The following is a 24,086-nucleotide window of genomic DNA, read 5'->3' as shown; positions in this document are numbered from 1 at the left end:
AAATGTGATTTTATCCGTCCTTATATTTTTAATTATTTGATACGTTGATGTTATTCCACATCACATTAATTAGATTTGTAATGATGTATCTTCTATCTCTAACTTTTGATCTGTTGTTATCTGTAGCGTGTATAAGCCAACTGGGGGGGTCAATCAAAATATTCAAGAAGCATTAACACGTTTCGAGAAGAGAAAATACACGGTGATTATGACCTCTCATTAACTTAAAATGTAAACAGCACAATTTTTATCCAAACTATTATGTAGTTCCCGTCAGAGTTGGCATAAGATACATTATAATGGATTGATGGTGGACACCGTTCATGTGAGTTATAACAGATTTAACCAACACAAATTTACATGCTATATGTATGTTTACTGTCAATTATTAGAGCTCACCATATTTATTTACATAATAATTATAGATGTGTTAGTTAATTAATGGAGAAATTATTACATTTCACAATATGCAGAATGATTTCCCTTGACCCACCAAAGAGGAAAATGTGAAAATGTTCAATTTTCTAAAATTCTTGATATATCCTGCAAGGATATCTCTACTCTGTTACGTTCTGTAGGTGATAACTACAAAGAAAATAAGATTAATGATTGGTATATAGGTTAATTAATTAATGAAGAAATTATTACTTATGCAATATGCAGTTATTGTCCTGGATCCACCAAAGATGAAATGTGAAATTGATCTCTATTCTTAAAATGATGCCATTTCCTGGATATTTGTATGCAATAATTTTCATTATGTTTTAAATAAGACTAATCATAGGTATGTAGATTATTTAATGAAGAAATCATTACATTTCCCAATACTTACAAATAGCTTGAAAGGTGTGTGTGTGGTATTAATTCTGTATACCTGTTTCGTAGGATTTTATTTGATTTTAATAGATTAATGCTAGTCCCTTTGTACCCTGTGTTCAGAAGGAACCCGACTGGAAAGCCGTCTCCTGCCAATAGTGGACAGTCTCAGCCTCGTGAAGGGTCGTCTCCTGACACTAGTTGACAGTGTGAGCCTCATAAATAGCCGTCTCCTGCCAATAGTGGACAGTCTCAGCCTCGTGAAGGGTCGTCTCCTGACACTAGTTGACAGTGTGAGCCTCATAAATAGCCGTCTCCTGCCAATAGTGGACAGTCTCAGCCTCGTGAAGGGTCGTCTCCTGCCACTAGTGGACAGTGTGAGCCTCATAAATAGCCGTCTCCTGCCAATAGTGGACAGTCTCAGCCTCGTGAAGGGTCGTCTCCTGCCACTAGTGGACAGTCTCAGCCTCGTGAAGAGTCGTCTCCTGCCACTAGTTGACAGTGTGAGCCTCATAAATAGCCGTCTCCTGCCAATAGTGGACAGTCTCAGCCTCGTGAAGGGTCGTCTCCTGACACTAGTTGACAGTGTGAGCCTCATAAATAGCCGTCTCCTGCCAATAGTGGACAGTCTCAGCCTCATGAAGGGTCGTCTCCTGCCACTAGTGGACAGTGTGAGCCTCATAAATAGCCGTCTCCTGCCAATAGTGGACAGTCTCAGCCTCGTGAAGGGTCGTCTCCTGCCACTAGTTGACAGTGTGAGCCTCATAAATAGCCGTCTCCTGCCACTAGTGGACAGTCTCAGCCTCGTGAAGGGTCGTCTCCTGCCACTAGGGGACAGTGTGAGCCTCGTGAAGAGTTGGCTCCTGCCACTAGTGGACAGTCTCAGCCTCGTGAAGAGTCGTCTCCTGCCACTAGTTGACAGTGTGAGCCTAACGAAGAGCCGTCTCCTGCCACTAGTGGACAGTGTGAGCCTCATGAAGAGTCGTCTCCTACCATTAGTGGACAGTCTCAGCTTCGTGAAGAGTCGTCTCCTGCCACTAGTGGACATCGTGAGCCTCATGAAGAGCCGTCTCCTGCCACTAGTGGACATTCATTCTCAGCCTCGTGAAGGGTCGTCTCCTGCCACTAGTGGACAGTGTGAGCCTTGAAAAGAGTCGTCTCCTGCCATTAGTGGACAGTCTCAGCCTCGTGAGGAGTCGTCTCCTGCCACAAGTGGACAGTCTCAGCCTCGTGAAGAGTCGTCTCCTGCCACAAGTGGACAGTCTCAGCCTAGTGAAGAGCCGTCTCCTGCCACAAGTGGACAGTCTCAGCCTCGTGAAGAGCCGTCTCCTGCCACTAGTGGACAGCCTCAGCCTCATGAAGAGTCGTCTCCTGTCACAAGTGGACAGTCGCAGCCACGTGAAGAGTCGTCTCCTGCCACAAGTGGACAGTCTCAGCCTCATGAAGAGTCGTCTCCTGTCACAAGTGGACAGTCTCAGCCTCGTGAAGAGTCGTCTCCTGTCACAAGTGGACAGTCTCAGCCTCGTGAAGAGTCGTCTCCTGTCACAAGTGGACAGTCTCAGCCTCGTGAAGAGTCGTCTCCTGCCACAAGTGGACAGTCTCAGCCTCGTGAAGAGTCGTCTCCTGTCACAAGTGGACAGTCTCAGCCTCGTGAAGAGTCGTCTCCTGTCACAAGTGGACAGTCTCAGCCTCGTGAAGTGTCGTCCTGTGCCACAAGTGGACAGTCTCAGCCTCGTGAAGAGTCGTCTCCTGTCACAAGTGGACAGTCTCAGCCTCGTGAAGAGTCGTCTCCTGTCACAAGTGGACAGTCTCAGCCTCATAAATAGCCGTCTCCTGCCAATAGTGGACAGTCTCAGCCTCGTGAAGGGTCGTCTCCTGACACTAGTTGACAGTGTGAGCCTCATAAATAGCCGTCTCCTGCCAATAGTGGACAGTCTCAGCCTCGTGAAGGGTCGTCTCCTGCCACTAGTGGACAGTGTGAGCCTCATAAATAGCCGTCTCCTGCCAATAGTGGACAGTCTCAGCCTCGTGAAGGGTCGTCTCCTGCCACTAGTGGACAGTCTCAGCCTCGTGAAGAGTCGTCTCCTGCCACTAGTTGACAGTGTGAGCCTCATTAATAGCCGTCTCCTGCCAATAGTGGACAGTCTCAGCCTCGTGAAGGGTCGTCTCCTGACACTAGTTGACAGTGTGAGCCTCATAAATAGCCGTCTCCTGCCAATAGTGGACAGTCTCAGCCTCGTGAAGGGTCGTCTCCTGCCACTAGTGGACAGTGTGAGCCTCATAAATAGCCGTCTCCTGCCAATAGTGGACAGTCTCAGCCTCGTGAAGGGTCGTCTTCTGCCACTAGTGGACAGTCTCAGCCTCGTGAAGGGTCGTCTCCTGCCACTAGGGGACAGTGTGAGCCTCGTGAAGAGTTGGCTCCTGCCACTAGTGGACAGTCTCAGCCTCGTGAAGAGTCGTCTCCTGCCACTAGTTGACAGTGTGAGCCTCATTAATAGCCGTCTCCTGCCAATAGTGGACAGTCTCAGCCTCGTGAAGGGTCGTCTCCTGACACTAGTTGACAGTGTGAGCCTCATAAATAGCCGTCTCCTGCCAATAGTGGACAGTCTCAGCCTCGTGAAGGGTCGTCTCCTGCCACTAGTGGGCAGTGTGAGCCTCATAAATAGCCGTCTCCTGCCAATAGTGGACAGTCTCAGCCTCGTGAAGGGTCGTCTCCTGCCACTAGTGGACAGTCTCAGCCTCGTGAAGGGTCGTCTCCTGCCACTAGGGGACAGTGTGAGCCTCGTGAAGAGTTGGCTCCTGCCACTAGTGGACAGTCTCAGCCTCGTGAAGAGTCGTCTCCTGCCACTAGTTGACAGTGTGAGCCTCATTAATAGCCGTCTCCTGCCAATAGTGGACAGTCTCAGCCTCGTGAAGGGTCGTCTCCTGACACTAGTTGACAGTGTGAGCCTCATAAATAGCCGTCTCCTGCCAATAGTGGACAGTCTCAGCCTCGTGAAGGGTCGTCTCCTGCCACTAGTGGACAGTGTGAGCCTCATAAATAGCCGTCTCCTGCCAATAGTGGACAGTCTCAGCCTCGTGAAGGGTCGTCTCCTGCCACTAGTGGACAGTCTCAGCCTCGTGAAGGGTCGTCTCCTGCCACTAGGGGACAGTGTGAGCCTCGTGAAGAGTTGGCTCCTGCCACTAGTGGACAGTCTCAGCCTCGTGAAGAGTCGTCTCCTGCCACTAGTTGACAGTGTGAGCCTAACGAAGAGCCGTCTCCTGCCACTAGTGGACAGTGTGAGCCTGATGAAGAGTCGTCTCCTACCATTAGTGGACAGTCTCAGCTTCGTGAAGAGTCGTCTCCTGCCACTAGTGGACATCGTGAGCCTCATGAAGAGCCGTCTCCTGCCACTAGTGGACATTCATTCTCAGCCTCGTGAAGGGTCGTCTCCTGCCACTAGTGGACAGTGTGAGCCTTGAAAAGAGTCGTCTCCTGCCATTAATGGACAGTCTCAGCCTCGTGAGGAGTCGTCTCCTGCCACAAGTGGACAGTCTCAGCCTCGTGAAGAGTCGTCTCCTGCCACAAGTGGACAGTCTCAGCCTAGTGAAGAGTCGTCTCCTGTCACAAGTGGACAGTCTCAGCCTCATGAAGAGTCGTCTCCTGTCACAAGTGGACAGTCTCAGCCTCATAAATAGCCGTCTCCTGCCAATAGTGGACAGTCTCAGCCTCGTGAAGGGTCGTCTCCTGACACTAGTTGACAGTGTGAGCCTCATAAATAGCCGTCTCCTGCCAATAGTGGACAGTCTCAGCCTCGTGAAGGGTCGTCTCCTGCCACTAGTGGACAGTGTGAGCCTCATAAATAGCCGTCTCCTGCCAATAGTGGACAGTCTCAGCCTCGTGAAGGGTCGTCTCCTGCCACTAGTGGACAGTCTCAGCCTCGTGAAGAGTCGTCTCCTGCCACTAGTTGACAGTGTGAGCCTCATTAATAGCCGTCTCCTGCCAATAGTGGACAGTCTCAGCCTCGTGAAGGGTCGTCTCCTGACACTAGTTGACAGTGTGAGCCTCATAAATAGCCGTCTCCTGCCAATAGTGGACAGTCTCAGCCTCGTGAAGGGTCGTCTCCTGCCACTAGTGGATAGTGTGAGCCTCATAAATAGCCGTCTCCTGCCAATAGTGGACAGTCTCAGCCTCGTGAAGGGTCGTCTCCTGCCACTAGTGGACAGTCTCAGCCTCGTGAAGGGTCGTCTCCTGCCACTAGGGGACAGTGTGAGCCTCGTGAAGAGTTGGCTCCTGCCACTAGTGGACAGTCTCAGCCTCGTGAAGAGTCGTCGCCTGTCACAAGTGGACAGTCTCAGCCTCGTGAAGGGTCGTCTTCTGCCACTAGTGGACAGTCTCAGCCTCGTGAAGGGTCGTCTCCTGCCACTAGGGGACAGTGTGAGCCTCGTGAAGAGTTGGCTCCTGCCACTAGTGGACAGTCTCAGCCTCGTGAAGAGTCGTCTCCTGCCACTAGTTGACAGTGTGAGCCTCATAAATAGCCGTCTCCTGCCAATAGTGGACAGTCTCAGCCTCGTGAAGGGTCGTCTCCTGCCACTAGTTGACAGTGTGAGCCTCATAAATAGCCGTCTCCTGCCAATAGTGGACAGTCTCAGCCTCGTGAAGGGTCGTCTCCTGCCACTAGTGGACAGTGTGAGCCTCATAAATAGCCGTCTCCTGCCAATAGTGGACAGTCTCAGCCTCGTGAAGGGTCGTCTCCTGCCACTAGTGGACAGTCTCAGCCTCGTGAAGGGTCGTCTCCTGCCACTAGGGGACAGTGTGAGCCTCGTGAAGAGTTGGCTCCTGCCACTAGTGGACAGTCTCAGCCTCGTGAAGAGTCGTCTCCTGCCACTAGTTGACAGTGTGAGCCTCATTAATAGCCGTCTCCTGCCAATAGTGGACAGTCTCAGCCTCGTGAAGGGTCGTCTCCTGACACTAGTTGACAGTGTGAGCCTCATAAATAGCCGTCTCCTGCCAATAGTGGACAGTCTCAGCCTCGTGAAGGGTCGTCTCCTGCCACTAGTGGACAGTGTGAGCCTCATAAATAGCCGTCTCCTGCCAATAGTGGACAGTCTCAGCCTCGTGAAGGGTCGTCTCCTGCCACTAGTGGACAGTCTCAGCCTCGTGAAGGGTCGTCTCCTGCCACTAGGGGACAGTGTGAGCCTCGTGAAGAGTTGGCTCCTGCCACTAGTGGACAGTCTCAGCCTCGTGAAGAGTCGTCTCCTGCCACTAGTTGACAGTGTGAGCCTAACGAAGAGCCGTCTCCTGCCACTAGTGGACAGTGTGAGCCTCATGAAGAGTCGTCTCCTACCATTAGTGGACAGTCTCAGCTTCGTGAAGAGTCGTCTCCTGCCACTAGTGGACATCGTGAGCCTCATGAAGAGCCGTCTCCTGCCACTAGTGGACATTCATTCTCAGCCTCGTGAAGGGTCGTCTCCTGCCACTAGTGGACAGTGTGAGCCTTGAAAAGAGTCGTCTCCTGCCATTAATGGACAGTCTCAGCCTCGTGAGGAGTCGTCTCCTGCCACAAGTGGACAGTCTCAGCCTCGTGAAGAGTCGTCTCCTGCCACAAGTGGACAGTCTCAGCCTAGTGAAGAGTCGTCTCCTGTCACAAGTGGACAGTCTCAGCCTCATGAAGAGTCGTCTCCTGTCACAAGTGGACAGTCGCAGCCACGTGAAGAGTCGTCTCCTGCCACTAGGGGACAGTCTCAGCCTCGTGAAGAGTCGTCGCCTGCCACAAGTGGACAGTCGCAGCCACGTGAAGTGTCGTCCTGTGCCACTAGTGGACAGTCTCAGCCTCATTGGCATGTCTTCCATCACAGCTCATATCCTTGATGATGTTATACCATGCAAAAGTTCTAATATTTAATCACAAACAGGTTGTCAACTTTTCAGTTTTCTTGTTCGAATAGTAATTTTTACATGAAACTGGATGCCTTCTGTTTTGGATATTTGATTTAATTATGTCCCAACCATTAAATGGGGAGCATATATTCTCCCATACTTCACAGGGTTATCCGGCGGTTGCTAGGGAAAAGATAAATCGATCTTACACAGGGTGGGTAAAGACAGCCGGCACGCGCTTTATGACGCTGCTCACAATGGCGTAACTTCATCATTTTACGTTGAGTAACCAAGTCGTAAATGTTGACGTCATAAATTTTGACGCACATTCCAAGGAGCATTGAAGATGGCGCGATGAAAAACGTTCATAAAAACTAACGTTTAGTTGAAAGTATGTGAGAAAAATAATCAATCACAGGTCTGTTCCGCGAACAAGGATATCTCAACCCTCGTGTAAGAGTTTGGCTGGCCAGCACTCGGCAAGCCTCGTGCTGACTGGCCAAACTCTTATACTCGGGTTGAGATATCCCTGTCCACGGAACAGGCCCATGATAGATTCTTTTATTCTCCCATACTTCACAGGGTTATCCGGCGGTTGCTAGGGAAAAGATTATAAGACTCTATCATATGTGGTCATGTAGGATAGGGATATTCCACCCGAGGGGTCACAAAATGTGGTAAAACCCGAGGCTCCGCCGAGGGTTTTACCACATTTTGTGACCCAGAGGGTGAAATATCCCTATCCTACATGAACCACATATGATTGAGTATTTTTCTCTCATTCTCCAACCTAAAATATGCAAAAATAGGCACTATCTGTCGATAGCTTTCTCAGATAGACGCCATTTTTTCTCAATCCAAACTTTTTTTCTACTGCATGTTATAAAAAAGAACAGCGCCAATCGATTTACCATGCCCCATATATGCAAAAGACGTTTGCTGTTCTAAAAACGAAGGAAACCATTCATTTCCACGGTCTAACGTTGTTTCAGCAGCCCTGTCTTTGCAAGCAAAGCCAAATCACTTGATGTCGGCCAAGCTAGTGTGTCCTTTCGCGTGAAAATATAGTTCCATGTTTTATTAATAAAAAACAATAAAAGAACGTGTTTTTTTTTACATAATTTATATCATAAATTCAATGTAAACAAATTTCGCATTAGATCTGGCCTAGCACATGGAGCAGACGATGTGTTTACAAATCTATAGATAGATCTACTTTCGGTTCGGCGACCTACTTTTGTATCATTGCGCGCGCGTGGCTATCCTACACCGGAAGCGAGGTAATACACATACAGCAATCATGGGTGTATTTACCTGGACAGACCAGTATGATACCGGTAGGGATGAGAGAAAAATCGATCTTACACAGGGTGGGTAAAGACAGCCGGCACGCGCTATATGACGCTGCTCACAATGACGTAACGTCATTATTTTACGTTGAGTAACCAAGTCGTAAATGATGACGTCATCAATTTTGACGCACATTCCAAGGAGCATTGAAGATGGCGCGATGAAAAACTTTAATAAAAACTTACGTTTGGTTGCAAGATATTTGCTTCATATCACCATAAACGTAGCAAAACACTAATTGTTACATAGCTTTTCTGTCTTTGTGTTGATCGTCACCTGTCATGCTCACATTGAAAAGTTTAGTTAATTTACTTCAAACACAACAAAATAAGAAAAATACTTTTCATCAAGTAAGTATTTTATTAATCAAAGAAACAAACTAGATCTAGGTATCGTTCGCAAAACAATTATATGACGTTTAACAGATAACGCAAAAGAAGTACAATGAACACTTACATGTACGTTAACGATTTACTGCTGAAGTAACATGTACATTTTTGAGTATGAGTGGAGACATCGCAAAGTGTGTGTGTGTGTTAAGAATTGTTACACCAGAGTGATTAGTACAAGTAAGTTTTTGTTCGAATCATCAGAGTCCGTTACCTATAATATCATAGCTAGCGTATAAAAAAACTTTCATACATAAAAAACAATCTGTGAAAATTCAAATCATACACAGGCTCGTTAGTAGCGTTATATAGTGAGGAAATTCTAGACCAAACAAAAAGTTTCATACAGCGAGAAAATTGAATCAGCAAAATACGAATCATATTCTAGGTTTGACTTATTTTGGTTACTCTTCCCCTGCAGAATCTGTTCCATCTTTCCTCTTCTGTCCTTGGCATTGGGCAGTTGGTACTGTCACTAGGTGTGACAGGACAACTTAAAACTGTATAGGCCCAAGGGCAGATGGTTTAGGGAGAATCGGCCGATGAGCAACTAGTGTTGGTAGTGCCTTTGACGTACGAATCTTCGATTTGGCCATGCCAGCTGTATCAGGAGGATACACCAATTCGAAAGGGAAGTCTGTCCCGACTTCTAGGCTTGTGACATCTGTCTACACACTGGTATCCCAGCCACTGTCATTGAAGCCTTTGATTTTAAATCTCTTTTCTTTCCCTTTTTTGGAATGAAATAGCAAATATTTGGATACTCATACAAGGATCCATATTTTTTTTTCAAATTGCTTTTACATTGTTATATATATAGTATACTATTAAAATAATGGTCAATATCAAGAAAACATCGATCTATTGGCAACCATAAATAATTCGAAGTCCCGCTGTTTCGACGTTTTTTTCTGTTAGTTCATTGAATTTCAAAACATCGAAGTTTGACTGTATGTTAGACGAGCAACATCTGAAAAGTCCGAAATGTGGAGATGAAAGAACTCTTCCCATCCATCAGCAGTAGAGGGGGATACAGTAGGGGATACAGGTGGGAGACAGGCTGTTTCTTTGGACACATTGAGGGCAGACTTAAAAGACATAGGGGTGGCAAGGAAAAGGGGAAGATTTAAGCACTATTTATAATTCAAAGTTCTGGTTAAATAAAGGGAAATGACAATTGATGATCATAAACAAATGTTTAATGCTGGCTACTATATTGATATATCGTTGATGATATACATGTAGTAGGAGAGTCCAAGCCCTTGTAAAAGCAGAGGAGAATTTTGTTAAGAATTCATTAGTTTTTGTCAGATTCTTCAATTCAATAAGAATTGTTAAGCTACCAACTTTTAAACATTGGTGCAGGCTTCAAAAATTATTTTTGAAATATCAATTTTATTAACAGTAGTATCAATTGCTGGTTCTGTGAAAGTAAAAACTATGGCAGTTCAACTGGCAAGAACAATGTCCATTTATGGAATTTTATTCAAATATCAGTGGAAGTAATATTTGCAATTGTAACTGTCCTTTTCCAGTATCAATTGATAAGGACCCTGTCGGGGGACCCCACAATATAGTCAGTCGCCTCTTTTACGATATACAGTGGGCATATTCTTTCCCTGCACGAAATGTGATGGTCGCAGATGGTGGGATTGATTAATTAATTAGCGGTGGTCGTAGATGATTGAACGGAGCATTCATCGGTGATTGCCACGGATGGTTGAATGAGAGCATTTATTGGTGATTGTCGCGGACAGTAAAATGTGAACATCCATCAGTGATTGTCGAGGACGGTAAAATATGAACATCCATCAGTGATTGTCGAGGACGGTAAAATATGAACATCCATCAGTGATTGTCGAGGACGGTAAAATGTGAACATCCATCAGTGATTGTCGAGGACGGTAAAATGTGGACATCCATCAGTGATTGTCGAGGACGGTAAAATGTGGACATCCATCAGTGATTGTCGAGGACGGTAAAATGTGGACATCCATCAGTGATTGTCGCGGATAGTCGACATTTATCGATGCTAGCTGAATGGGAAAATTTATCGGTGCATGATTGAATCGATGATGGTCGCGGATAGTTGAAAGCATTCATTAATGATGGTGCATTAGGCACAGTCATTACATCCGTTTGTGGTTGTCGCGGATAGTTGGATTGTGCCTCATTTTGACTGCGTATATGGTAGTATGCCCGCAGTTGGCAACGAACATTTCCTATGGTTAGCTCGGCAAGCCTCGTGTTTGCGAATTTAACAATCTCCCCCCTCCCCTCGGGTTGAGATCCCCCTATCTCACCCCAAAAGGGGTGAAAGATTCTATTAATCCATCCTTGGTAGCGGGTGGTTGAATCGGTACGTTTTGCTGGTGATCACGGATGGTTGTTGATTATGGAATGGGAATATTTCATTGGTGATGGTCGCGGCCGGTGGAATGGGTACATTCGAATTCCTATTCATCCGATGGTAGAATGGGTCAATTCATTGCATTCGTTTGTGATGGGCGCGAATGATAAAATCTTCTAAATTCACCGGCGATGCTAGCAATGGTTGAATGGGTATCATCTGTGAATGTCATGGAAGGTCGAATGGATAAATTCATTGCATTTATTGGTGGTGGTTGCGGATGGTGGGATTGGAGCATCATTGGTGATGGTCGCGGATGATAGAATCCTCTTAATTCATCGGTTATGGTCGCGGATGATAGAATCCTCTAAATTCATCGGTAATGGTCGCGGATGATAGAATCCTCTAAATGCATCGGTAATGGTCGCGGATGATTGAATCCTCTAAATTCATCGGTAATGGTCGCGGATGATTGAATACTCTAAATTCATCGGTTATGGTCGCGGATGATTGAATCCTCTAAATGCATCGGTAATGGTCGCGGGTGACGGGATTGATGATGCGCTGTTTAACTATTTCTTCGCTTTTTTCTTACTTGAACAAAATTATCTTTAATAAAAAAAATCGAATTCTTTATATAAAAAACTTGAAGAAATAGTAAACGGTGCCTCATAGGGATTGGGACATCCTTTTGTGATTGTCGCAGGAGGTGCAAGGTTCAATTTATTGTGACATTAATCTGTGATAGTCACGGCTGATGGAATGGGTGATAGCTGATGATCGTAGATAGTGGAACGGGCACATTCCTGTTCGCGGGCGATTCATTTCGTTGACCAGGTACATAATCATAAATGGATTAGGAGTAGGCTAATAGGTAGATCTATAGAAATCTAATTTATGTCTGCATTTAACCATTTGGTCTCAAATTATGAATGGCTCCGTACTATTGATGGTTTTGTTCCTTTCAATTCGAATCGCACTATGATAAAGATTAGGGAGTTGAATGAACAAAATAATGTCGCAAAATGTTAATAAAAAAGGTCGGTACATATGGCGCGGTCCAATGATGTCATAATTAAATATTTTGGACTAGGCAAAAATGTCTGCTTAGGCAAAAATATTTAATCTTATTGCATTTTTGCCATTGAAATATAGAAATTTATCAAACTAATAAAACTTATATTTTAACTGCAGCGATGAGCAGTGAAAATATAAGATTTTGCCGTGAAAATATAAGTTTTCCGTTTTTGACCAATGAGAGCGGGCCTTTGTATTCACCTCGTCGAAGCTTGCCGATTTTTCTAAAGGAAGCGGAGATAGATAAATTGGTTATTTTGCTCTATTTCTGAAATATCCAGACTAGTTTTTGATAAAATACTCAATTGACGTTAGCTATTCATGCACAAATTCTCATATAATAGCAGAAAACGCTTAAATTGCGTTGATCAGTCCTTTCAAAATGGCACCGTCAAGTTGACGTGGAGTAACGTCACAAAGAGATGACGTCATTACTGATTCCTGCACTTTTTGACGCTATTAATTTTTCGATGTTTTAATTTTGTTTTTTAAGTTTATAAAATGCAATAAAAAGAACATTGAATGGTTTCCCGTTAAATATAACATATATTTCACTCGTATGACAGAATATATCGATATTCTATCATACTCGTGAAATATATGTTATATTAAACGGGAAACCATTCAATATCCTCTATATGACATCCTTCCCGCGCCATATTTACAAGATCTAGACTAAGCCGACAGTACTCAACTCGGATCACGTATTCGATAAATGATTCTTTTTATGGCGCGGGAAGGATGTCATAATTAAATATTTTTGCCTAGGCAAAAATAAAATATTGCCTAGGCAAAATTATTTCTGCCTAGGCAAAAATCGAATATTGCTTAGGCAAAAATATTTCAGCCTAGGCAATATTCGATTGATGCCTAGGCAAAATTATTTCTGCCTAGGCATAAATCGAATTTTGCCTATGCATAAATGGAATTTTGCCTATGCATAAATCGAATTTTGCCTATTTTTGCTTAGGCAGAAATATTTTTGCAAAAATATTTAATTATGACATCCTTCCCGCGCCACATCTTTTTGCTATATCATACAAATTGATTTGTTGTATGTCTGTTTGTTTGTTTGTTTGCTTTTGTTTGGTTTGGTTTGGTTTGTTTTGTTTTGGTTGTTTTGATTCGTTTTATCCATAATAGATCTACAATTATGTAGATCCACTAATTATAGGATCTAGATCAATACGTTATAGCTAGGAGAGCAACGGGATCACCTTTCATAATAACCTGGCAATAAATTTTGAAACAAAATTACTCTTTTAATTTAACATTTGATTTTTTATTGAAAATATTTGACAAAATTTGTCTATGTTAGATCTAAAGTCAGTTATGGAAAATATTAAAATTTATATTGAAGACCTCGTATCAATTGAAATATTCTTTTAGCTGTCCATTATATTTCATCAGATTATTTGTCGACAAACTTAGACCGGGAAATAAAATGGTTTAAGTCTTAAACAACATGAACCACGTGCTTTGGAGTAAGTTTACATAGTAACTAGGCAACGTTTCTTGAAACCGGGAAATTTTCAATGACATGTGCGGTCCCACGTTGTACGCATGAGCAGAAGTGAAGTTTGGGGAATTATGGGATCAAAAATACCGCCATTTTGTTTGTTTGGATGTCGCCAACATTGGTGAATGACAGTTCGATAATGTATCATGAAATTCAGCAATATCTGCTTTCACGACGAATTTAGGTACACTTTTTGAGATTTCTCCTTGTTTTACTGATTTGTCTTCTTGAATCATTTATTTTGTTATGGTCTTAAAATCATCTTGTTTATAAAATCATCTTGTTTATTATTCGCAAAGCGTTTATAGATTACTGACTTGATTACAGCTGTCATCGAAATACGATAATTGTCATTTCAGAATTTGATGAAGATGTGCAAACATCACAATGATATGACCTTGTTCAGGGCATTTACATATGACAGCCATCAAATATGATGATGACAGGAAGATATGTCAGGAAACCAGTACCGTTAGAAATGTAAGTAGACTAATTAATCAAATGCAGGGGACCAGTTTCGTGATTTTGAATAACATGACATCTGTTGACAACCACAGCACTGCCAATTAAGTATTCACAGACATTTACATTATGAAACCTTATAAAAAACCGGTGTTAATTATGTATAAAAAGAGAGATATTTTATAAGGTTTAAGAATGTATATATATGAATAGGCTGGATGGCATATTGGTAACACACTTATTTTTTTTTTTGACTTAACTTTCATCTAAGCCAGGGGTTTGATTTCCCGATCAGACGCAAAAATTATGCCTGACCATGCCGGTTTTCCATGTGTTCTCTGGTTTCCTACCACAGTAAGACCCCTCACAAACTGCAATTCAGTCCAATTTACAAGTGTGATTAATATATAAGATGATATATCTTGTTTCACAATTGTTGTAAAATAAATAAAGTTTAGATAACGGATGTCATATGTTGCTCGAATTCCTAAAACTGAGTCCCTGTGTAATTAATATTACAAATTTTCAATGGACACGCCAATGTTAAAAAATGCAAAACAAAATGTAAATTTATAGGCAATATCAAAGAGGACCACTGCATAATGCTTGGTCTAAAGCTAGAGCTTCAAAAAATCATCTAAGTCCGGTTGTGATATTTAAAAAAAAAAGAAGATTTATTTTCATATTCAATCTTTTCACTCATCACAAGCAATATTAATATAATTTTATAATAATATGGATACCCCCTCCTTCCCGAGAATGTCGGCACCAAAATCTGTAGATATTTATCTGTCAGAGTGCTGAAGTCTGGAGCCAGGGCCAGGAAACTCAGGCTAGGGTGTGGTGAGAGCGTGGTGTGTGTTTTAGGAGACTGTGTATTATATAATGAGTGTGCGGACACACAAGGCTAGTACCTGTGGCGGAACTAATGCTGACTTGATGGCACTACCGAACAGAACCATACTGCCAAAAGGTGCCTGTGTAATCGTGATTGCTATGCACTGAAAATAAAATGCCATCATGATAAGTGCAGTCAAGCGGCAGCTTCAGATCACTATCTGAACATCAATTTAAAGTGCAGTGGAGGCTGGGAATGATGCCTGTTGGTCTATTTGTGTCCCCACCATTGACACTGTAGTTAGAATTGATAGGTTGGAACTTAGAAAGAGGAGAAGAGACTCAAATTCCGCTTTTTGCGGGTTGTCTGTTGGAGTGCTGGTTAGCTTTTTCAGCATTCCTCGAACATTGTCAACTCAAACAATCTGAATTTTATCGATGTCTTGTTGCATGCATATTTCTTTATTTTAAAATCAAGTGTTTAGTTGTAATGTTTATTCATATTAATCGGTTGTTACAAGAACATTTTGCTAATATGTTCAAATGAAAGTATTATTAGGCAAGTTAACATATACTTGATATGTAAGCATTGGCCATGTGTGTAGTTTATGTTGTTGTAGCTTCGTTCTCTGCTCCTTGACAAATCTCTCAATAAAAATAAATGCAGCAAGTTATTTTTATACACTGATATCGTTAGGATTCCCTGGTCAAGTGTCTGCTCCAATGGTCATTTTAATGTTAGGAGGGCATGAATGACTGAGCATCTTGGATTGCTATTAATACATGTGTTCAACTAGAAATTTAGTTTGTTTAGGATAAGTTAGGCATTGTGTGTACATGATGTTGATGATTTTTTGCATACACAGTCAATACCTGAGTCGAGTTCAGCATTGGAATATTGAATTTTATCTAAATCAATTATCTAACAAACATTATTCATTTATTCATTTTATAGACTTACACGTACAAATTAATATACATGTATTAAAAACATCTGAATTGGGACTGTCACAGGTACAGAATTTGTACCCAGGTACCCAAATTTTAATACCCGACATACTTTGACCATATACGTATCACTTTGTTTTTAACAGAGAAGTGATAATAAAATCAACACTTTTTAGGTCACTTGAGACTAAGTCTTAGGCTATTTCAATAGCCTTTTGTCATTGTCGTGCGTCCATAAACATTTTCAAATTCTTCTCCTGAAACAATTTCAATAAAATTTTGCAGAAACCTTCCATGGCAAAAGGTCAACCAAAATTATTGTGAATGGTATGGTTCCCGCCCCTCAGGGGACAAAGGGGTGGGGCCAAAAAGGGTCCAATTAACTGAAGTTTCAAAAAACTTCTTCTCAAGACCAAAATAAAGTAAAATCAAGTACATATTTTACTGGGTATAAGCCCATGCTCAGGATAAGCCAACCCACCTATTTTTGAGGGTTTTTTTCTGCATAGACTCATATTCGGAAAACTGCTGCTTGGGGCACATGTGTTCAACTTTGCCATTCTACTGTATCCATGTGTACTCTACCTACCTGAGTAACTGGACTGCATTGTTTTCAACACTCACATTTTAATCATTGAAATAATTTTAGTACCGGTAAGTTGCCATACCAACAAATAAATGTCTAAACCCCTTGATGATAACTTGTAATCAAGTCTGCTACAAAAGTATATTGTAACTATAGGATTTTCTGATGCATGTCAAACATTGATGGCAACTATATATTGATGGTGATAACTGGAAAAACCTCACTTGACCAGTGTGCTAAAATTTATATTTTGGTCATTTGAGTGTTTGCTTTTAGGAACCCATTAATGCTGCTCCATGTTTTAGTATATGCCCCTGTGCTGATTGCAAATATGTTTTTTGACACAAGACATGTACTTGACAACCTAGCTGTGGTATGGCTGACAAGAAACTGCATCCCCCTTTTTTTTGACACATAAAGGTAATTTATATATTTTGTGAATGAAAAGTGAACATATATTGAAAAGTTATATATGAAGTCAGGGTTTTCCCGGACGCAGGTTTTCTGCGTCTATGACGCAAAAAAATCACAAAGGACTCGCAAAAAAAAAGTATTTGCGTCCGTGGGACGCAATAATAAATAGAAAAGCGTCTAATTAAACTACATAACCACATCGCTAAAAAAATAACTTTTTGTCGGTATTGTGCCGTGTTCATTTCTCGCTGGTATCAATCAATGTTTTTACAAATCTAGGCCTGGTAATAGCTATATATAGGTCATTTATGATCAGGGTAAATCCAAGTCTTCTGCGAGTTTGAAATAGTAAAAGTCTTACATTCGGCTAATCGAAGCGTCTAAACAACTATGATGTAGACAAAGTTTGTAACCATGCAGCGAACGATCGGAAGTTTCTTTGGTGGCTGTAACGTTAACTGTTTTTACAATATTTATAATTATATATAAATGGGACTCCTGAATTTCTGCTGGGACTCCCAATTTTAAAGTTGAGGAGTCCCTGGGACTTCCTAAAACAAAATGACAGGGAAAACCCTGTGAAGTTGCATTGTATATCATAGAAATGAAGATTTATTTATGATATAATATCATAATGAAAAACAAAGATAAGAGAGGGTTTAAAATAAGACAAGATTACAATGTTAATATATTATGGTATGTTGTCGTATTAGCTTGAAGTTGTTCTGCTTATCAAAAGTTAATATATTTACAAATATAATTTAATATGCTATATAATAAGGTTACCATTAAAACCTTTCCAGTGAATTTTCCTGAATTTGTTGATAAGCCTATTTTGCAAAACTTGTACATTGGACAAAAATGGGTTAGAATTTATTTTCCATAATATTTTTATTCATTTCTGAAGTCATTTACTCGAGAAATCAAAGGCTTTTACAACATTATTTTGATTTTATTTTAATGATAATTTGGGAAGTGTAAGAAGGATGACAGTGCCACAGGAAAGGAGGTGTTGATGTTAATTTCTCCAACATATTTGTGATAGCCTATATGCACCAGTATTTTACATGAGGAATATCAAAATATGTGCTTCGAATAAAACTCAACAATAAGTTTACTTTATCACACAATAGTTTGTTATTAATTCAATATACACTGTCATCCAGGTCATCCAATGTTTTTGTGTAAAAACAATTCAGGCATTTACATAGAGGATGCTTAGAAATGATAACCATGATTCCTTTTTCGTAGCTTTTGACCTGCAGATCTTCAATATGACATCTTATGATCATTTTTGAATGTCCTTAAAGCAAAATGAAATAAAAAATAAATAGTGCAGAATTATGTATCAAAATGATTCAGACGCATCATTAATTTTCTAATTTTATATTATTCTTTTCAAAAAAAAATAACACTCCTGGCATTTCTAATTTTAAACTGCTAGGATTTATGTGAAAACATACTCAGAATGCTGCAATTTGCATCTACAATTTGAATTTTTGCTCGGAAAAACCTCTCACAGTAGTTTTTACGATTTCAAATTCAGTAGGCTAAACCCTCATAAAGAACATGAGATTGACAAACAAATTGTATCTGGCTTTTTTGTTTTTGTTTGATTACACTGCGTGCTAGTCTGCTTATATGTAAAGGGAAGTAATTCAAACTACCAACTATAATGTCTTATATTATAGTTAATATTAATAATATGTATAAGGGAGTTAACTCTGTTAACATTTGTAAGCAACTATGGCAGTGATGGTGAAATGGGACATACACCCTGACCATATAAAAATTATGTTTACAACTACATGTCACAGACATCTAATACAAGTCTATCGGCAGTGTCATAGCTTAAGATGACAGAAATGTATATGACAGATATCATCAGAATTATCATTACCATATTTTAGGCCTACTGGGTATAAGGCCATGCTTGGGGATAAGACCTTCCCTTTTTTTCTGTATAGGCTCATATTCGGGAAAAAGCCCATCCCCAACTATTGAATATCTAATCCACAATGGAAAAAATGTAAAACGAAAAAATATGTGGTGAAAACGAGTTGTTTAATCTAGATGTAGATTCTATTTTTTTTGTAAAAAACAGGGTTTTTTTATGGAAAAAAAACGATCTTTTTACCAAATTTTTTTTTTTTTTGGTGGAAGACGATCTTTTTACATTGCCATAGATGATTCAATTTATTCTGTATACATAAAAAACATTTTAAACTTGAATATATCTCTTTTTCATATTTCAAACATTTATTTTTTGTTGCAAAGTCCAATGGTCCGAATATTACATATCGACAGAGTAGATTTCAAAACGAGGCTATGGCGAGAAAAAGTACACAACGGACAACGGATTGACACTAAAATTCCTATTTGATTTCTCGTGTGTATTTAATTTCTTTTAATCCAGCTCAAATACGCAAACAAGCTGAAGTAATTTATCCGAGACTTAATTCAGAAATGACTTGTTTGCAACAAGTAGATGTACAGCATTAATAACAGATACTTTCTTGGTTTACGTTGCAGAAACAAATCCATTGTCCGTGCCACATTATGTACGTAAACATGGCAGCCATGATCAGAGTTTGTTGCTCGTTATCCAAGCTAATTGTTTTTGATACAATTCTAAACCGATATGACGATGTGACAAATAAATATAATTCCAAACAGCTTGAGCGAGTGATAGCCTATGCAAAGCACAGACTTATAAGTATTGTTCATGAAGCAAGTGTAGTCTATTGTAGACGTAGTTCAAGTTGTACCATTAGACAGATGTACAGTATGTATTCTACAAAATATTTCCTAGTTCTTAGTGCCTTTATTTACTTGTGTGAAAATAAAACAATGAGAAAATGGTTCATACATTCTAATTTGTCTTCACAAATTATACAGTAACTGAACACATTTTCCAAACCTTGTAACTTACGATTATGACAATTTTTGTCGCCTGCAATTCGTTGACAAGATCCGAATGAAATAAACGATGTATTGCATTATTTTTGAAAAATATTTCAGTCATAGATCATTGATGTAGATCGGGCAATCCCCATGCGTATTATAAACCAAGATGGCCAAGATTACCCCTCTTACATAGGGTTTTAATCGGGGATAAGCCCACCCCTGACTTTTGCCCATTTTCAGTGAACTAGCGCCCTGGGCATATACCCGGTAAAATACGGTAGGACCCAAACACGCCAATGCAGCAAATCCTTGTACGTTGTGGTATGTTTAAAGCCATATACTCCCGAACAACCTAAAAATCTAGTTGCACACGTGTATTAATGGCAATACAAGATGTTCATTCACGCTCTCCCAACATTAAAATGAACACTGGCCTGGACGCTTGACCGGGGAGAGTCCTTGAGACATCAGTGCATAAAAATAACTCGTCGTCGCATTTATATTTATAGCCAGATTTGTCACGGAGCTGAGAACGAGTCTATAACAACTTGCTTTGCACATAAACTACACACATGGCTGTTGTTTACATATCGAGCATAAGTGAACTTTGCCTATTAATGCTTTCATTTAAACCTATTAACAGAATATTCGTGTAATACCCCAGGTAACTGAACAAAATAAACAAACATAGTTTACATTTAAATACTTAATTTCAAGATGTATCAATATGCATACAACAAAACATCGATAAAATCTTAGATTGGTGAAGTTGACAATGTTCAAAAGCTAACCAGCAATCCAATAGACGTCCGGAAAAATCAGACTTTGAGTCTATTCCTTTTTCTTCTCTCGTTAAGTTCCAACGAATCATTTCCTTTCCTAAGGAAATACTCCGGTTTTGCCGATTCCACACACTTTTGTGTCCTTTTTTGGCAAAATCTGTCTGCGTTTTCCCAGTTCCATGCTTGTGGCGCTCCGTAATTTTGTATGGACTGTAAAACCCGCCGTTGCATTGTGGGACTAATTTTCAGAGAAACTTGGTCCGGCAGCTACAGTTATTATTTTAGGGAATTCCCCGTATACTTTCATAAATACACGTTTTCTTTCAGTTTCTGATTCACGATAATCTGTTAGGTATGTATCAAGTCCGAATCTGTTAGGTATGTATCAAGTCCGAAAACTGTAAAAAGCTTAAAATGTAAACATTGCTATATATGTTTCTTCATGAGTATATGGCTTTAAATAGTGCAAGGACTTAATTATTTCGGTATAATTTGTCAAAAATTGTTCCCGCAGCCAATCTAGGTCTAAGTTCAGAAGATAAATGAGATACACTGGGGATGATACATGGCCCTCTGTCAAGTGTGTTTGGACAACCTGTATTTAGAACATGGGTATAGCATTATAGTTTTTTTGACAAAACTGTAGTAGTAGTAGCCTGAAATCAGGGAGATGATCAGGTCAGGAATAATCTGACCTTTACACAACATTCCAACAGGTCACATGTATACAGCTCAATGGAAAGTTCAAGCTTGACTTCATCATTTTACAAAATTAAACACAACTGACCATCTGCCTGCTTACTTAGACAAGTGGTCATGGCCACCCTTTTGTATGTATCAACTGATTCCTGCTATAATCGATGTCAAATCATTGGAATCTGTTGCCAAATCACTTGTTTTATCACCCTTACTGAAGATTTAAAAATTTATATGCCTGGCTGAATATGTACCTGGGACATCAAGATTGTTGTTTTAATCATGAGATTGACAATGATGATGATATACAGAGAGTGTTGGTGACAATGATGATGACATACAGAGAGTGTTGGTGACAATGATGATGATATATAGAGAGTGTTGGTGATGATGATGATGACATACAGAGAGTGTTGGTGACAATGATGATGATATACAGAGAGTGTTGGTGACGATGATGACATACAGAGAGTGTTGGTGACAATGATGACATACAGAGAGTGTTGGTGACAATGATGATGACATACAGAGAGTGTTGGTGACAATGATGATGACAAACAGAGAGTGTTGGTGACGATGATGACATACAGAGAGTGTTGGTGACAATGATGATGACATACAGAGAGTGTTGGTGACAATGATGATGACAAACAGAGAGTGTTGGTGACGATGATGATATACAGAGAGTGTTGGTGACAATGATGATGACATACAGAGAGTGTTGGTGACAATGATGATAATATACAGAGAGTGTTGGTGATGATGATGATGACATACAGAGAGTGTTGGTGACGATGATGATATACAGAGAGTGTTGGTGACAATGATGATGACAAACAGAGAGTGTTGGTGACAATGATGATGACATACAGAGAGTGTTGGTGACAATGATGATGACATACAGAGAGTGTTGGTGACAATGATGACATACAGAGAGTGTTGGTGACGATGATGACATACAGAGAGTGTTGGTGACAATGATGATGACATACAGAGAGTGTTGGTGACAATGATGATGACATACAGAGAGTGTTGGTGACAATGATGATGACATACAGAGAGTGTTGGTGACGATGATGATATACAGAGAGTGTTGGTGACGATGATGATATACAGAGAGTGTTGGTGACGATGATGACATACAGAGAGTGTTGGGGAACATAATACTGTGTGTCCAGCACTTTTTACGTTGTATATTTTATATAGCAGCTGGAATAAAGAAATATTAAGACATCAAATAACTCACTCAAAAAGTGATGGCACATTGCATCCCTTTTAAACACTTGCAATATTAAAAACTGAATTTAAGATAAACTACTAAAGAGTGGCAAATTCAATTAAGATTAAGAGCTACTACATACAGAGCTATACCTGTATTTTGATAAACTTGCACCACCTATATTTTAGGGGAGAATGCTTAAATACTTTACTCTCATGAGTGATATATTACTGGATGATGTCGGGCTTTCCAAAGTTTGAAATTAAAGCAAACATTTTGATATTCATCATGTTTTTCTACCTAGATTCCTTTAGAAATAAGCAGGTAAATTTTAATCATGCTGTAAATCTCACTGAGCTGACATAGGTTAGTCATTACTTGTAGATATTTTACTTTAGATGAATTGTATAATGTTTAAAATGTCTTCGGTATAGTTTTTTATAGTTTGCTTGTCTGGTCGATACCTTACTTCATAACTTATATGTGGCAATAACTTGATGTCTGATAATAAGTCCATTTGATATTGCACTTTAGTAGAAATGTCAAGAAGTGCTGTTTTATTGTCCTTTGATAAACCAATGTTTCTTAATTGAGTAAAATGCTATTGTATGACTGATGGGCTTATTGCAGGATAAATGTGGTATGTTGTGTATATGGTGTACAGAATTGTGATGAATTCAGTTAGTCGTTGACATGTAACTCATTGTTCTTTTTACCTTATATATCAGTCAGAAGGTCTGTGTATTTATTTAGATCTGCAGAAGGTCAACAGCATTGAATAACCTTGATGACTTTGGTATAGATTGTCAAAGGTCTCTAAGTATAAACCCAGAAAAATAGACACGCTTGACCGATCCCTGTAATTATCAACCCTCCTAATCTGTTTATGTTTCACGACTTGCAGAGAGCTCGTGTATATGTAATTGTTATAAATACCCAAACCAATGATCAGGTTCTGCTAATGATCTTCATAGCTCATTACCCACTCTTTATGTTGTTATCTGTTGCATTCAAAGCACACAGCTTTTTGTTATTGTGGCCTTATTATGGATTTACCTATAGTTAGTGCTTCATTTTAGTTCTGCACTGGTATGTGTTCTAGGGACCAATGCTAGTTAGTCTAGAAAGTTGGGTTAATGAGCATACCTTCCTGTTGTTACAATGTAGTAGTTTGTGAATCCTGCCAACATTTTTATCATTCCTTATTGTAATGAGATATACACAGGAGAATTGGTGTATGTTTAATTTAACTGCATGACCATGCCTTATTACAATAATTTTTGTTTCTGCTTTCAATAAAATTATATAGTTTCTGGGAACTTAACATTGCATTTGTAGAATGTGTTTTGTAATGTGATATTTTCATGTTGCCTGAGACAAAATCTCCAATGACCTATTCTAGCCTTTTATCCACCATTGTGCATCCATAACCATAAACAATTTACATTTTTTGACTTATCAGAAACCCCTGAATCAATTGTGAATTATATATGGTCCCCGACTCTCCGAGGCCTAAGGGCACAGGGCAAAAGGGGATTGATATGACTGAAATTTCAAAAAATCTTCTTTTCAATGCCCAAATAATGTAGAATCAATTAATCTTCATAGATTGAAGGATCTTAGGTGCTTTACCAAAATTGTGATTTTAACCCTGGGGTCTCGCATTCCCCCTTGGGAGGGGGTAAACTTATAAATGTAGGTTTATCACATTTTTGAACATTTGTTTGATTTCCATTGGAAATAACTAAAACTTAGTTTGAATTTTCAGCATGGGTTGGTAGTTTAATTGTATACAGATATTGAACCTGACTGACCCTAAGGGCTGATGGAAGGGGTCAAACTGGGTTAAATTGAATGAAATTTCAAAAATCTTC

At 40.2% G+C, this 24,086-nt stretch overlaps 2 protein-coding genes across 2 annotated transcripts in view; both read left to right on the top strand.

Annotated features, from left to right (window-relative positions):
- Positions 1 to 4,300: 4,300 nt before the first annotated feature.
- Positions 4,301 to 6,298, top strand: LOC117334678. The gene has a single exon (XM_033894473.1). The coding sequence runs from the start codon at positions 4,301 to 4,303 to the stop codon at positions 6,296 to 6,298; it is 1,998 nt and encodes a 665-aa protein (XP_033750364.1).
- A 7,141-nt stretch (positions 6,299 to 13,439) lies between these two features.
- LOC117328142 (protein FAM149A-like) overlaps positions 13,440 to 24,086 on the top strand; it is an 85,594-nt gene continuing 74,947 nt past the window's right edge. Inside the window, exons 1-2 of the mRNA XM_033885644.1 lie at positions 13,440 to 13,545; positions 13,721 to 13,841. Coding sequence (XP_033741535.1) covers positions 13,795 to 13,841 — 47 coding nt within the window. The 5' untranslated portion in view covers positions 13,440 to 13,545; positions 13,721 to 13,794. The remainder of the gene's footprint in view (positions 13,546 to 13,720; positions 13,842 to 24,086) is intronic.

The sequence above is a fragment of the Pecten maximus genome, chromosome 1 (assembly GCF_902652985.1).
Source record: "Pecten maximus chromosome 1, xPecMax1.1, whole genome shotgun sequence".
In the NCBI taxonomy this organism is placed as follows: Eukaryota; Metazoa; Mollusca; class Bivalvia; order Pectinida; family Pectinidae; genus Pecten; species Pecten maximus.
The sequence above is the reverse complement of the archived record's forward strand: the minus strand, read 5'-3'. Positions and strand labels throughout refer to the sequence as shown.

Excerpts from the sequence above, each read along its gene's own strand:
- LOC117334678 (XM_033894473.1), top strand. The coding sequence starts at position 4,301 with ATGGACAGTCTCAGCCTCGTGAGGAGTCGTCTCCTGCCACAAGTGGAC.